The 15,256-nt window shown below is 36.0% G+C and overlaps 2 protein-coding genes across 3 annotated transcripts; one reads left to right on the forward strand and one right to left on the reverse strand.

The window, feature by feature from the left end:
- The first annotated feature begins 552 nt into the window (after positions 1-552).
- LOC147397217 (putative E3 ubiquitin-protein ligase RZFP34) lies at positions 553-6,688 on the forward strand. Of its 2 annotated transcripts, none has more exons than XM_086452747.1 (12): positions 553-818; positions 3,537-4,112; positions 4,198-4,285; positions 4,584-4,643; positions 4,753-4,785; positions 5,003-5,080; positions 5,192-5,235; positions 5,343-5,383; positions 5,485-5,567; positions 5,872-5,963; positions 6,068-6,179; positions 6,307-6,688. In XM_086452747.1, exons 2-12 carry the CDS (start codon positions 3,910-3,912, stop codon positions 6,445-6,447), a joined length of 975 nt encoding a protein of 324 aa, XP_086308873.1. In that variant the 5' UTR covers positions 553-818; positions 3,537-3,909; the 3' UTR covers positions 6,448-6,688. The 2 variants fall into 2 exon arrangements, with proteins under 2 accessions (XP_086308873.1, XP_086308874.1); XM_086452748.1 differs by having other exon boundaries at positions 3,876-4,112.
- Positions 6,689-9,535: 2,847 nt separating this feature from the next.
- Positions 9,536-11,997, reverse strand: LOC147397218 (FCS-Like Zinc finger 10-like). Its single transcript, XM_086452746.1, has 3 exons — positions 11,845-11,997; positions 10,136-11,141; positions 9,536-10,038 (listed from the first exon to the last, which is right to left on the reverse strand). The coding sequence occupies exons 2-3, from the start codon at positions 11,089-11,091 to the stop codon at positions 9,891-9,893; spliced, it is 1,104 nt and encodes a 367-aa protein (XP_086308872.1). The 5' UTR covers positions 11,092-11,141; positions 11,845-11,997; the 3' UTR covers positions 9,536-9,890.
- Between the last annotated feature and the right edge of the window lie 3,259 nt (positions 11,998-15,256).

Here is a 15,256-nt window from a genome sequence, read left to right on the forward strand (position 1 = left end):
TTTATCATTTTTGATCAATAGTAACCTACCAATCAGTTCCTTTCAAGGGATACCACGTAAAAAATGTTTGGTAGGTTATTATTGAACTTTTTTTGGAAATATTCAATATGTATTTATCGAAAATTATTGAAACATTCAATAGATTATTATTAAGTTTTAAAATAAATTGTTTTACGGCACTAGCCGACAAATTTTTGTTGCGTACACCGACAAGTATGATGGGTGTACATAAAAAAAATATGGGTGTATATAGCATGTGGTAGATATTATCTTGAACTCCTTAACTATACATAATTTTCTCAGCAAAAATGATGTAAACCTAATGTTAAAGCCCTTGGATGAACAACCTTAAGAAAATGGAGAATCTGAATTGGTGCGAATCTCGAGAATTTAAATCAAACGGATATAAATTAAGGTAGAGAAAATTATAGAGTTGCGTAGAGTTAAACTATTTTATTTAATATTGATTTCCTGGGGGCATCTTCGTAATTTCGAATAGAGGAAGGTCTTCCTCTATTATGCACCACCAATTACTGTCAACGCGGGGCCGAACTGAAGAAGGGGTCCTTTCCTTCCTATCTTCTCCACTTATTAAAGCCTTTCGAACCATCTGGAATTTCGATAAACTGATTTAAACGAGTTCGATTCTAAAATTCATTTTCGCATAAACGAAGAGAAGAGAAGCGAAGCGAAGCTAAGGAGATTCGATTTGTGGAAGATTTTGTTCGTTCGTTCTTCTGTTTGATCTTTCTGTATCTCTGTTTGTCAGATCGGTGACACAGTTTGTCTCCAGATTGGAAGTTCGTTGTCCTGTAGAAGTTCGTGTGGTTTGCAATTTGTTTCGCTGAAATTCTGTGTTTTTGATGAATATTTCTTTCCTTGAATCGCATTGATTTAGGTACCGTTTTAGAAGAAATAGTAGATCCTTGAAGATTGAGAGTCTGCAACGTTTCTCTATAAATTTTTAGTTTTTAGGGAGAACTTTAGGAATCTAGGGGTTTCATGTCCCGATAATCGTGAATTGTAGTACCTTGAGAAGAAATTTTTGATTATTTTATGGATCTCTTGCACGGAAAATGGTTAAATAGAAACTTCAGGATTGTTAGGGAGGTTTCAATTCTGGTGTGCATTGGTTTAGTTTTTTTATTTTTTATTTATGTTAATTTTTCTATGGATACAATCCTTGTTAGGGAGAGAGATGATTTAACAAACGTTTAAATGATTTGTTCTGCTATTCAAATTGGCTCTATTGATTTTGATGCCTGTGTTATGTATTGCTTGATTAAAGATCCTTTATTTGGTTTCAATGTGTTGTTTTGTTAGCCAAATCGGTTCAGTATGTTCAGCTTCATGTCTGTATTTGGTTCTATATAGCTTTGTGAAAGTGATGTGTTTGAACGTGGTAGAAAATTTGATGCTTTGGCTAAGATCGTGTCTGAAAGAACATAGGCTTTCGCATCTGTTGTTTTTTTAGCCAAATTGGTTCATTATATTTAGTTTGATGTCTGTTTTCAGTTCTATGTAGCTGTGCGAAAGTGATGTTGCAATACTGTCAATCCTCTTAGTTCCTTAATATATAGTGTTTGAAAGTGTACGTGGTAGATAATTCGATGCTCTGGGTAGGATTGTATCTGAAAGAACATAGGCCTTTGATGTGGATTGAGTATGAATTCTTAAACCACTTATAATATTGCAGCATTCCTTGCCTTCTATCGCACCAAATACTTTGAAACTAATAGGGGCCAGATTCGGCACTTCTAGTGGAAGTGAATTTTCTTTCATGATCATCCAGTAAGAAGGGTTTCAATTTCTTCAAATGAACGATTTGAACAGTTATTGATTCTAACAACTGATTGCAGAGTTGATCATTCGGACCTTTCAATTCATAGATGTGGATCTCGGACCTATGAATGGGGATATTCCCAATGTTCACAAAAAAGAAAAGAAAGTGAGTTAGACAAAAAGAGAAGTGACTGGGAATTTTCTTTTATCTATTCACATATCTCTTTTCATAGAAATTCAGATTGATATTCAAATAAGTCAGTCCTTGTGGTTGCTGCGCTGCTCCTGTGCCCAGGATTTCAGTTAATCTTAGTCTTAAGGTGAGGTTTCTATTGCCATTGAACGAGATCAATGGCATCAATTCCTCTGTGAGAAATAGGAAGGGGTGTTTTTAGTTTTGAGCTTAATCTTTAGGTTTGAGAATCCTAGCAGTCCAGGTACCAATGCAACTTGCAACATTTTATTTCTAAGAGTGATGCGAGCATACTTTGGTTGTTGGTCAGGACCAAAGATCATACATATCGGGGCTAATTATGTGGAGATTTTCATTCTTTCCTAAACTAATTACTTCAAGTTGCAGTTGCAGTTACACTTATATCAAGGCGTATTGAAATAAAATAATAAAATATATTTTTTAGAAGCTTATTGAACACTTGAAAATTAAACCTGAAATGTTAGTGTTTTTTGACAGGTCAAGGTACAGTTTTTGTCCTCTCTAGGGTTGTGACAATCCAAATTTAGTTGCATGATTTTGGGGGTGGGGGGGAAGTTGACAGTGTAACTGAGTCTGGATTTTTTCATTTTTTGGGTCGAAATATAACACCAGTAACAGTGTAACTGAGCCCAACCCAGGTGTGATAGTTGAAGCTCATAGTATAAATTTGCAATTGCTGAACAAATTGTGATAGGCATGAATATGAGGAAGTTTGCATGTAATATGTTGGTTCTCCTTAATTCTTTCTCTTACACTGGATAGGCTGACGGAATGAGAGAAAACCAGGATCACTTGGCTAACACGCAGTGCATTGCATCTGAATTATGTTCCACTCACAACTAGACAATAATTCTTTAAGCTTAGAATGTGAAGGAAACTTAAATATCACAGTTTGCGTGGTGATACCCTTAATTCTCACTTCAAGAATGTTATAAATAGTCTCCAACAATCTAACAAAGCTTTTGATGCAACTATGTACACCCGATGAGGTAGGATGAAGGACAACCTCCTCTTCCAATCTTTAAGTTATTTTCTTTGGAGGTGAATGGTAGTGCAGAGTACCAAAACTTTTCATGCAGGTTGTGCTCAAGATGCTCAAGTTCTCGACTTGACAACTAGGATTAACTAGTTAGCTTTTATGAGGTCACAAATCTGCCATGTATTAATGTGGGAGAGTGTCTACTGTGGGGTGTTCATTTTGGTAGTTCTTTTGTTTTTGTACTCTTTTGGGTGGTCACCTCAACCCTCTTTTTAAAATGAAATAATCTTGATCTTTACCTATAAAAAGAAATTGTCATTAGAGACTTTTAATTGGAGAAAATCACCCTGGTGTCTGGGTCAAATGGAAGTCTAAGTATGTGGGTAGGATTCTGATCTGAGGTGAAAGGCAAACCATGAATTGAGGAGGGTTCGTCCATTGTGCTGGTCTTAATGGACGATGAAAAGAGTATACGCTCTCCAACCCTCCTTGCACTATTTTCCCTGTATCCTTTTACTTCATCGAAAGCATTTTGATGTTGTTATGTATTGCTTTTACCAGAGGTTGGAGCGAATATGTTTCTGGTGCTCAATTTAGATCGATCTGCTTCAAGGGATCAAGTGATCATGAAGTATTATTGAGTACTATTTACAGATGGAGAATCAGAAGTTCTTCAGTGCTGCTTTATAGTTATTATATGGAGTTCTTATAGCTCTGCTTGTTCTGATGAATCCCATCCCTTGGAGTTGTGCTGAATGAAGCTGTTCAACATTACTTGGATTATGTTCTTGCTGATTTGAATTCGTCTGCGGCAGTATACAAGAAAGAGTGGTTTGATCGGGTGACTAATGTGTCTTTTTAGTTTTAGAATTATTGTGCTGATGTGCACTTTTTCCGCAGGTGTTAAGTTTAGTACCATCCGCCTGTGTAGTCAATGGGGGAAGCTTTTGTCAACCATTTTACGTACCTTGGATCTGATGACCCAGAGATGCTTAAAGAGACGATGGACACAGATAGTCAAAGAGAAACTACTGCCTCATGCTGGCAGCCATCCAACGGTAATAACATGCTCACAGAAGCAGCAAGAGATGATGCAAACACCACGGAAAGGCTAGAGAGGGGATTGAAGCAGTATGGGTATGGTTGCTGCTTAATATCTGTTTATTTCCAACACTAGTTTCTTTAATTTGCTTTCTTGAGCTGAGCTCTTGCCTTTTGTCAGATGTTCACATTACCGGCGAAGATGCCGCATCAGAGCACCGTGCTGCAATGAGATTTTTGACTGTCGCCATTGTCACAATGAGGCAAAGGTGATCCCACTCTCGCATTTGAGTCTGCAGTTTATCCACGTGTTTTTCCTTAATTTGTCAGGAAAATGTTTTACATGCAGTTACATATGGTATACTCCTTAATTTTTAAATTTAAAGAGCAATGTCATGCTTCAGAAGTGTGATTGACTGAATTGCTTATTCCGATTATCCAAGTTCCGATATGCTATACATAAAAACCTCAAAAAACCACACACACACACACACTCACATACATAGTAGTTTGATTTTGAGTATTATTAATATTTCACTTGCTCACCCGGTTTCTTTTGGTGTACAGAACAGTATCAAAGTTGAAAGGAAGCATAGGCACGACCTTCCACGTCATAAATTGTCTCAGGTAAAAGCCTTTTTTCCTCAATGGTTTGCTTGGGTAGTTTGTTTGTTGTTTGGAGTTTTTTGTGATTATTGAAATTCCATACATGGCATATTCCAATTTTTTTTTGCAGGTCATTTGTTCACTCTGCGGAACTGAACAAGAGGTGTGTTTCATTTACAAATTAGTGCAATTTAAACTTAAAACTGTTGTCAATACTGTTTAGCATGTGAATAATGTGATTATGATGTGATAGAGTTTTAAAATGTTCTTCTGTTTTACCTTTTCCCCTCTCTTTCTCCTCTAACAGGGCTGACTATAATTTCGGTTCCTTGTGTATTACTTAAATAAACTTTTTCTATTTTGGCTTCTGCTACTGCCAGGTTCGTCAAGTTTGTATCAATTGTGGAGTTTGTATGGGTCAATACTTCTGCGAAATTTGCAAGCTGTTTGATGATGACGTAAGTAGCCTGACCTTATAATCTGGGTCCATATAAGCGTTGTTATTGGTCTCCCTTCCCATTGATGGTAAATTTTTCTTTAATTTCTTCTTATTTGTCCAATTCTCACAGACATCAAAGAAACAGTACCACTGCAATGGCTGTGGAATTTGCAGGTTTGCTTCTCTCAATCTTTATTTTGCTGTTTGTTATTTTCAGGGATTGGAAATTTTTTTGACTTTTGCGGTCCTATGACTCACATAAAAATTATTCTTGGTTACAGAATTGGTGGACGTGAAAATTTCTTCCATTGCCATAAATGTGGTAAGTTCTTGTCTTACTTACTAGATAATGGATCGTGAAGTTAAACTGATTCTGTCCGTACAACGAATTAGTGCTTATAATGTTCTGTCCATACAATGAAGGTTGCTGTTACTCGATTCTTCTGAAGAATAGTCATCCTTGCGTGGAAGGAGCAATGCATCACGATTGCCCAATTTGCTTCGAGGTAAGAGGTCCCCTGCCTTCTGTCCCTCTTTTTTGGCTCAATCCCTTAAGAAAATGATATTCCCACAATGGAGGGAAAATCCTAATTATCTAAATATCGATTGCCCCAAAAATTGTAAACCAAATCTCTTTTTGAAATTTTCGTATGAGCATGGCAAACATTTTTTTAGAAAATATATTTTCTCTAGACCATTTTCCCATGTTGGTTTTCCCAAGAAAACATGTTTTTTATAATCATACACAGTTAGATTTGGGTGTAAATTGGGGAAGCTTACATGTCGCACATTTGTTATGGTGATTTGCAGTACCTATTTGATTCCATGAATGATGTAAGTGTCTTGCCTTGTGGACATACTATCCACATGAATTGTTTGAAGGAGATGCAACAACACTTGCAGTGAGTGTTCTATTTTCTTCATCTTTAATCCTTCCTCTTTTGGCATTTGTTTATTTATTTTTATTTTTTTGTCTTTTAATGTATCTACTTTGATATTCATGCAGGTATGCTTGCCCTCTTTGCTCCAAGTCAGTGTGCGATATGTCCAAGGTGTGGGAAAAACTTGACATGGAGATTGCATCCACACCCATGCCTGAAACTTACCAAGATAAGAAGGTTTGCCCATCTCTCTCTCTCTCTCTCTCTCTTTCTCTCTTTCTCTCTCTCATGGTTTTTCTTATATGAAATCTGTTTGATTCTTACCCATGTGCATTACTGGTTCAATGTTGCTCTGATTACACAGGTGTGGATTTTGTGCAACGACTGTGGAACTACCTCACAAGTCCAGTTCCATGTGGTGGCCCAGAAATGCCTCAATTGCAAGTCATACAATACTCGCCAAACAAGAGGGGATCCAGCCACCACGTCGTCATGCTTTCACTGATCAAACCCCCACGATTTCATCAATCAGTTGGTATCTGCTTATCATCGGCATCATCCATGAAGAAAGATGAAAGATGAAAGGGTGGTTAGCCTAAGCATTGTAGAGACATGTTGTTTCTTCATGGCATGGCTTTACTCCGTCGGGACATTTGCTTTTTCAATAAGAATATCATGTAGAAGACACCACTGAGTCTAAAGTGGTGCTTTTAGATCAATTGCATTTCTGTTTCTTTTGTTGTTCCTCTTTGTGGGTTATTTTTGCTCCCTTCAACAAAATAAGCTTTTTTTTAGCTCGAAATGAAAAAAAGAAAAAAAGAAAAAAAGTCATGGCAATCTGACTCCTCCCTCTAACATAACCGTAGATCATTTCATTTGATGGTTCTGCGTATCCCGAGGCAAATGATTTACGATTATGTGATGGGGGTATATGTCAGAAAATCATTATTAGTGGGAAAATGGTTTTTAAATGCTGATTGCAAGTGATGAAGGATTGAGATGTGTGAAAAATCACTTTTCTATGAGGTTGGGTCAGAGGAGCTTGTCGCCGAGGGGAAATTGTTTTAGATTTGATTCATTTTTGGATAAAATAATTTTTGTATTAATTTTACACCCTGAGGTTGTCTTAAAGGAATGAGAAAATTACATGGGTTTCTATGATTGGGCACGAGTAGGAGTGAAAATAAAGTGAATTCTCCTGAAAAGATGCAATTATTGGATACCAATAATATCAAATTTTATCCTATGGTTGGCACATAGTCTAAACTCTAAACTACCTTATAATGGAATAGTCAACATTCTGATTTTTAGGGCCAACAGAATTCATATAAAAGTGTTTTTGCTTGTGCATGAAGTAATGATCAAATCTAGCACTCCAATTATCACAACAAATCTTGGCTAATCACTAAAATAATAATGTATTTTGTCAATATTACTAAATCAGAGAACTATTATTGCCACACCAATCGTGCACAATTCTTTGGTGATGTACATAGGAATTGGTGTGGCTATAGTTGCTCTCTTTAAAGAACATTGTCAATCCCAAGCCCACTTAAAGGAGAAGGATTGTGCTAGGTTGGCAGTCGGGGTAAAAATCCGTCGCCGCTTAACATAAATCATGATCAGACATTTTATTCCATTTATGTGGTGATAAGTAGACAAGGTTTAGCAAGAGATAGCCTCTAGAAATGACACGTTGCAATGACGACTTGACTTTGGACAAAGTGGAATGGAGGAATATGATTTGTTTCACCAACACCAAATCTTTGGGATAAGGCTTGGCTGATGGTATAGTACCCCTAGTGCTCCAACAAAAGAAGGGAAAGTGATCTATTGCTGCTTTAAAATAATAATAGCTCTGAACCATTCATGAGAAACTAATTTTGATCCATAAATAATATGCAAATCATATGCTAAAACAAGTGATTAAACCTACTCGAATAATAATTTTTTTCTACAAAAAGGTTTAATGAACCATCATTTTACACCAAATCTCAAATATAAGGGTCTGACATCATGAATTCTATTTCGCCATTCCACTCCATCTTGGGTTGTACATTTGAAGGTTATAGCTTATAATCTTTGCTCAAATGCTAATTATCTAGCAATAACTAAAGAAAAAGGAATTCAGAAGCTACAAAAGTCCGTAGAATTCTGTTATCTGAATCAAACCAACATGGGTTCTTAACACCCCTTTTTGAAGGGTTGATGCAACAAAAGCTTTTGCCAATGAACACGATTCGGGGCACCCATATCAAGAACAGCTCAAGAGAACCCTCCAACTGCAGTGTAGTTCTCTTTGTTTTCTGTTGTAACTAGGACCTCCTTATTTGATCACTAATAATAATAATGTAGTAAAATAACAAAAATCTGAGTAGTGGACTAGGTTTATCGCTGGAAGAACAATATAATAGGTATATATTTGAAATGTGGAAGAAAAAGGTTTATGGAAGGATGGAGGAGGCATACAAGCTCTTAGGTAGCAGTCTGAGATCGGCATGTTAGTTACGTTATTGGGTATGTGACATGTGGTGAGATAGACAACCTGGGGCCTCTTCGACTAGACTCCACGCTAAAATCTGATTTCATGAACTGCAATGGTCAGCGACCATGTTCAAGGCGGGTTTTGTGACAAAAGTTTTGAGTTTTTTTCACGCTAAGTGCAGCATGCAAATGTTGGGCTGGAAGAAAATGCTCTTCTAAAATAACATTCAGATTGGGGTCCGAAAACAACTACAAGATTATATCTATCAAGACCTTGACAGTGAAAAATGGAATGGGTTTGATTTTGAGCAAGTTGAGCTTGTCGAAGTCTGGTATCTTAGAATTCAATTGTGATAGAGCTATACTAACTTCAAGGCACTATGGAGCATTTATGTTTGATCTCCTGAGTTGAATATAGGATTGTTTGAAGAGGTAGTAGGGTACATTGTAACCCTGCCCGTAGAAATGCGTACCTCTATGTGGAGTGCCACGATGAGAGCATATGTGAGAATCTCGTAGAAATGGAAAAACAAAACAATGCTGCTTATGCTCTTTCAAATACGTATGCAGAAGCATATAAGTGGGAAGATGTGGCTCGGTTACAGTGGAAATTACTAGGAACTAGGAAGCAACTGTGATGTAGTCTTATAGAGAAAAATGGGGTTCATCTATGAGTTTGCGATGGCAGACTTCAAAATTCTCATTTCAAATGCTCCGTGTTGAATGAGATGAACAGAAGATTGAGAAACCAGGAAGAGGAAGCAAAGCTTAGAAGCTAGACATTGCTTTTGGTCGACACGGATTGCGAATAATCTTAAAAATATGCGGTGATTGTCACTTAGATTTGAAGCCCATTTCTCAATTCTACAATAGAGATTGTTATAACAGATAACTACTGATTCAATGGGGTTTCTAAATCGGTTTACGTGTAAAGAAATTGTGAAACTTCATTCCCATGTGTTTTGATACTTCACAGCATTGATAAATATGATCCATCATTGCTTCAATTTTCATTGCCAAAATTCATCCCACAAAGTGAAGCACAAACTTGTCAAGTTATAACCGTTAAGAAAAAACTAGCAGATTATAAGCAAACAGAACACTGATCATCTCTAAAAGTAAGTTATATTTCAATATGAACTTATCTAGTCCAAAGGCTTATATGTTAACTCTTGCCAAGAGAAAAAGGTAAAGAGGGGAACTCCAAAATATTGGCTACCACATTTCCGACTCAATGATGGACAGAAAAAGAGAAAAAAAACGGAAGATTACAACCTATGGTCCACCAGTACTATGAAAGCTAAAACACAATCAGTAAACAAGACAATGCACATAACGATCATCCATGGCTGCTAAAACATTCACATAGACAGCCCTTTGTAGACAGACGACCAGGGATGTTTACCCTTGTGTCAATTTCATCAATCTGGGTCCGGTAGCCAGGTAGAAGCAACCACATTACCTTTATGTGCCGATGACTGTACCCGTTGAGAAGATCTCCTCACAATAGGTTGATCTAGGAGAGCTATTTGAGGAATTATTCATGGGTTTCTCCAATTCCTCATCAGCCAAAATCTCCCGAGAATGGCAACCACAAAATGATTTCTCACCTCTACAACAGATAAAAGAAAGCCAAAGAGTTTCAAAATCCATGAAATAAAAAGAACATTCATGACACAAATTAGACAGATGGAGATGCCAGGACAAACCTGTGCATGTAAATGTCTTTGCCCTCCACCATTTTATTCTTGCAAAAATAGCAGAAGCTCAAAAAATCGTCCGTGGCGTACAAAGCAGAGGCCTCTGGAGACTTAATCACCCTTGGTGATCCGTTCCTCTTAGTACAATTTTCCAACTCATTAGTGTGACATTCTAAAATGCAGTCACAGAAAATGTGAGTTGTTCTAGGGTTTGGACCATGAGAAATTACACAGGTATAATCCTCAGAAAGCTCTATCTCACTTGCAGAGAGTGACCCCGTAAGTCCGTCTCCAGACCCAATCGAAATAGGGAGTGAATTCGTCTGCATACCCAAAAAAATATCTACATCGTCGCTCCCACCCATTAATGGAGATGAACTTCTTGTAGTTTTCTTATCCGAGCGAATATATTGGAGACTCAAATTGGGGTTATAGTATGTTAAGCCTGTTGGGTGTGATTCTGATTTGTCAGAATTCAACGAAGAAGACCCGATTTTATGAAATTGATTGGGTTCTAGTTGAATTTCTCCTGTTCGAAATGCAACATCAGATTCATCCAATGAAGGGATGTTGATCTTCCTATGTGATCCAAACAAAATGTTCCTACTCTCTGATGTACCGAGTTTGGTTTCATCGTTGAGAGAATCTACGATTCCAAGACCTACTTTACCACAATCCCAGCTCTTTTGAGGCCCATTAGGGCATGATCTTGAAAACCTAAAAGGGTTGCCTAGATTTGAAAAAACCCTATAATCAAGTGGAGAAGTAGGGCTCCAAGATGAATCAGAATCATATGAACCCTTAGTGCTAAGCCCTACAAAAATACCAGGAACACTAAAAAATGAACTGTTTTTATATTTCTGTCCTAAAACTTCAGATTGAAAATTGGATTCTGAAACAGAATCAGGCATCAGATGACCCTTGTTTTGATCTTTCTGAACTGATCTGCTCCTCTTCCTCAGCATTATCTCTCAAAACCTCAACCCCCTTGAAGAAAAACCAGAAACACTCTCTTCTGCATTTAATTCAACAAAATTAAAAACAAAGATCATAAAAGATGATAGATATGATCACAGATTACATACCCAGATGAGCATCCTAAGCAGCTAGCATGGATTGAAGATCAAAAGAAAAACATGTTTTGTGGCCATGAATTCAGAATCCCCAATAAACCCAAATTAAAAACAACAAAAAAACTCCACAAATGCAGATTGAATAGCTTATCAAGATCATTGAAAAACATGCATGGAACCATAGATTCAGCAAATGAAACAAACCTTATCTTCTAGATAAAGTATTAAAAAAAAAAAAAAAAAAACCAAATGAGAAAACTCCATGATCATAGAATTTTTTTTTCAAGAAATCCTGCATGTAGAGGTTAGAGATCAATAAACATGGTTCACACTGATTTTTCAAACCCCAATTTAAGACTCAGAAGAGAATCCATTTCCAAGAATGCATCAAAAGACACTGTAGAATTACCAAAAAATGCAAACCCAGATCAGAAGACTCCATGAATGTATCAATAAGCCTCTGAGAAATCACAGAGACAACATGCATGAATGGGTCAAAAAAAAAAAAAAGAACAAAAGCCATAAAGCTTATTTCAGCCGAAAAATATAAAACCCAGACAAAAACAACCTCCAAGAATGCATCAAATGGGTCTGTAATCTGTATCCATGAAACAAGAGAATCACGAAAAAAAATAGAAAACCCACCTGGTTTTCTCCTCTGAAAACTTCACAGATGAAGTTGATCAGAACCAAATGCAGTTAAAATATACATTTGTCAATGTGTGAAACTTGTGAAGTACTCTCACTCTCTCATATATATTTTTTCCTCTTTAATGCATCAAAATCAGAACATCAGTGAGCCTTCTGATGCACTCTTTGTTCATGATTAAACAAAATACGTATTTTATACAGTATTTTGTATAAAATTACAGAATATTATACATTTTTAGAGTTAGAAGAAGACAATTTTTAAAAGGCTTTTTCTACCCCTTTTGGGAGGGCTCATCGGTAAAAGACAAGTGCCGACTGGTCTGGTTCCTGTTTGCTACACAACAAAAGCAGATTTACAAGGCAATTAAAGACACCTCTGGGTATAACCGCACTTGAAAGGGCATTTTGGACCTACACCTCCATGTTTTGGTGAATATTTAAGATACTCCTTGATGATATACCTCCAGACCTTGGTCCATCATGAGAGACTGACAGAAAAGTACCCCTTTACCCCCCAAATCATGTCCTCAACATTTCCTACCTTGAAAAATATATAAATTGTTTTGTTGATTATTATTGTTGTTGTTGTAAATTGAAACCATTCCTACTTTGGGACACTACTTAGGGATCGATGATTTACTATTGCTTGATAATCATTAGGAAATCTCTTACGAATCTTTTTCTTTTTTGTGCTCAATTGATCTTTATAATAAAAATTTTCGTTTTGATCGTGTAAATGATTTGTTTTACTTTTTGTATCGTAAATTATTTGCTGAAATTTCTTAAGAATTTAGATGATTCATGCAAATTTTTTGCAGTACAAATCATTTGCATTGTTTAACCAATCACCAGTAAAATTGATTTTAGAAAATTATTTGCATATGCAAATCACAAATCATTTGCATTGTTTAACCAATCACCAGTAAAATTGATTTTAGAAAATTATTTGCATATGCAAATGATTTGCAGCATCCCAAGTAGGGCTTGTGTTGCAATTTGTCAACCCTTTTTCCCCTATTTGAGGCAAAGCAAGCTTATTAGTTTTCCATGTTGATTTGATCACCATATTTACCCATTGAAAATCCAAGTCAATTCGTTTAACTATTACGGGACCAAAAGCTAATGTGAGTCTATGGGTCACTATAACTCATGAGACATTTATTTGAGATCAAGACTTGAGATTTTAAAAGGTAACGATACACGTTGATGGGAAATTATTGAATTACTCTACACTTCTATAGAAATCCATTTATTAAAAATTGAGTCGTGTTGAAGCGACCTCAAGATCGTACCTCATATCATCTCTGAATCCGAATATGAAAATTTTATTTGATATTCAAATTCGAATCCGACAAATGTTTTGAAACTCTATCCAAATTCGAATATGATTATCCTATTGGATATCAGATAAAATCAGATTATCCTATCGGATATCAAATAAAATTTGATTAGAATTCGAATAATTTGTATATTAAAAAAAAAAACATAATTTTTCCTTATCCACCTGATTTTTCATTATTAAAAAAAAACTTATTATATATTACAATGTTTATATAATAAATAAATCAAATAAAATAATATATATTATATTATTTATATATAAAAATATAATCAAATAAAATAATATATATATTATATATTATTTCGAATAAGATATTATCGGATTCGAAATGCTAATATCTGAATTCATATCCGATAAGATTTTGAATATATAAAACTATCTGAATTCGAATCCAATATCTAAAATCTTCAGACAATATCTAAATTTTCAAATTTGAATTGGATTCAAAATTTCGACTATTCTTTAGCACCCCTACCTACACACTTTCATGTCAGGATGTGCGATACGAGGTACGATCTTAATGTCACCTCAACATTATTCTTATATGTTACGTTATGTAAGGTCTATTTTAATGCCATGTGACACAACTTTTGGACGGGGTCCACCAAATCGATTTGTGGATTTGCTCACCAACAAATAGTTTGATTTGTGATTTGAAATCATTAGATATAACGATTAAAAAGTTTAATTTCAATGGCTAGAAATTATTATCCCTAAAAATTACTCAAATTTAATGTCAACAAATCAAAGATTTTGTTGATTCTCTATCGAGAGGTCGACCAATATATCAGACAAAAGATCATTGATCAATTAAAAGAAGAAGAATATTACATGGCATATGGGAAATCCCTAAAAGCATGTTATAAAGGGATATTTGCCATTCATAACCCTTGGTTCTTATCTAAATAGGCTTAAGTTCTAACTTGAGAATTTGTTCACTCTTGTATCGAATAATGAATTGGTACGAAGCGAATCAACTCATTGATGAGCAATCATTCAAAATATGTGTGTGTGTGTTAACTTGTGAAAATGAATTAATAAAAACACACATACGAACATGTAACCAAAATGTGAAAATGCAATATATTCTCTCTCTCTCCGTCTCTTTTTTTCGATAACAGGGTTTCCTTGTAGACAGTGGATTAGGCTCGTATTTGAGCGCTGCCCAGTCCATAGATTATGGTGTTGTCCAAGGACTAATCCAGAGACACGTGCAACGCCTGCTCATCACACGTCCTAGGTAAGTGAGGGTGTACCCTTGTGGGTGGCCCTTAAGGAGTAAATGTTGATACTGGGTATTGAACTCACATCCTACAGGCATGAACCTCTTATCGGTTTGAAATTACCATTGAGCCAATCCGTCGCGGTTCTCTCTCTTTTTATATGTGCCTTAACTCATGAAAATTGAAATAATAAAAGAATCATATTAAAATGACCTCAAGATTGTACCTCATATTGCACATCTTAACATGGACTTGTGTAGGAATCAGGGTGGATTTAGAGTGGGAGCACTTGCCCCTATAAGAATTTTTGAAGTCTATGAATTAATGAGTTATTGTGACAAGTTTTAACAGCGGATAAAAAAAATTTGTCACTATTGCCCTCACAAATTTTTTTTATACTCTTAATTGTCCTTATATGAGCAAAATCCCAGCTCCGCCCCTGGTAGGAACCATAGATTCTTTCGCATTAGGATGTGCAATATGAGGTACGATCTTGAGGTCACTCCAGTACAATTCTTAATAAAAACATATGATACCAACATGTAAGCATGAAATCCAACGGTTGAGACTTATCTATGAGGTAAGCATGGATAAAATTTGTGTTAAGAGGATGCATGTGAATCCTGACTGTACGATCTCTCGTGCTCAAATGATTTTGATTGCTGTGTTTTGTTTTGTTGATCCTCATTTGAGCCACGTGGATTGTCACGTTAGCTTCAATTATTTAATTCTTCCAAGACGAGTTGGCTCGAACGAATCAACTCAAAATATGTGGGAACTGGGATGGGTCGAGATGACACGAGGAACTTTGGTTGTAAAACCATGTTCCATAGTCCATAGC

The sequence above is a fragment of the Akebia trifoliata genome, chromosome 8 (genome assembly GCF_017979445.1).
Source record: "Akebia trifoliata isolate Shusen 1 chromosome 8, ASM1797944v1, whole genome shotgun sequence".
NCBI lineage: Eukaryota > Viridiplantae > Streptophyta > Magnoliopsida > Ranunculales > Lardizabalaceae > Akebia > Akebia trifoliata.

Bases quoted from the DNA above. Each gene is read 5' to 3' on its own strand.
- LOC147397217 (XM_086452747.1), top strand. From the start codon at position 3,910: ATGGGGGAAGCTTTTGTCAACCATTTTACGTACCTTGGATCTGATGAC. The intron at 4,286-4,583 runs GTGATCCCACTC...TTTGGTGTACAG, and splicing joins ATTGTCACAATGAGGCAAAG to AACAGTATCAAAGTTGAAAG. The intron at 4,644-4,752 runs GTAAAAGCCTTT...TTTTTTTTGCAG, and splicing joins CACGTCATAAATTGTCTCAG to GTCATTTGTTCACTCTGCGG.
- LOC147397218 (XM_086452746.1), bottom strand. From the start codon at position 11,091: ATGCTGAGGAAGAGGAGCAGATCAGTTCAGAAAGATCAAAACAAGGGT. The intron at 10,039-10,135 runs GTTTGTCCTGGC...TATCTGTTGTAG, and splicing joins AAAGACATTTACATGCACAG to AGGTGAGAAATCATTTTGTG.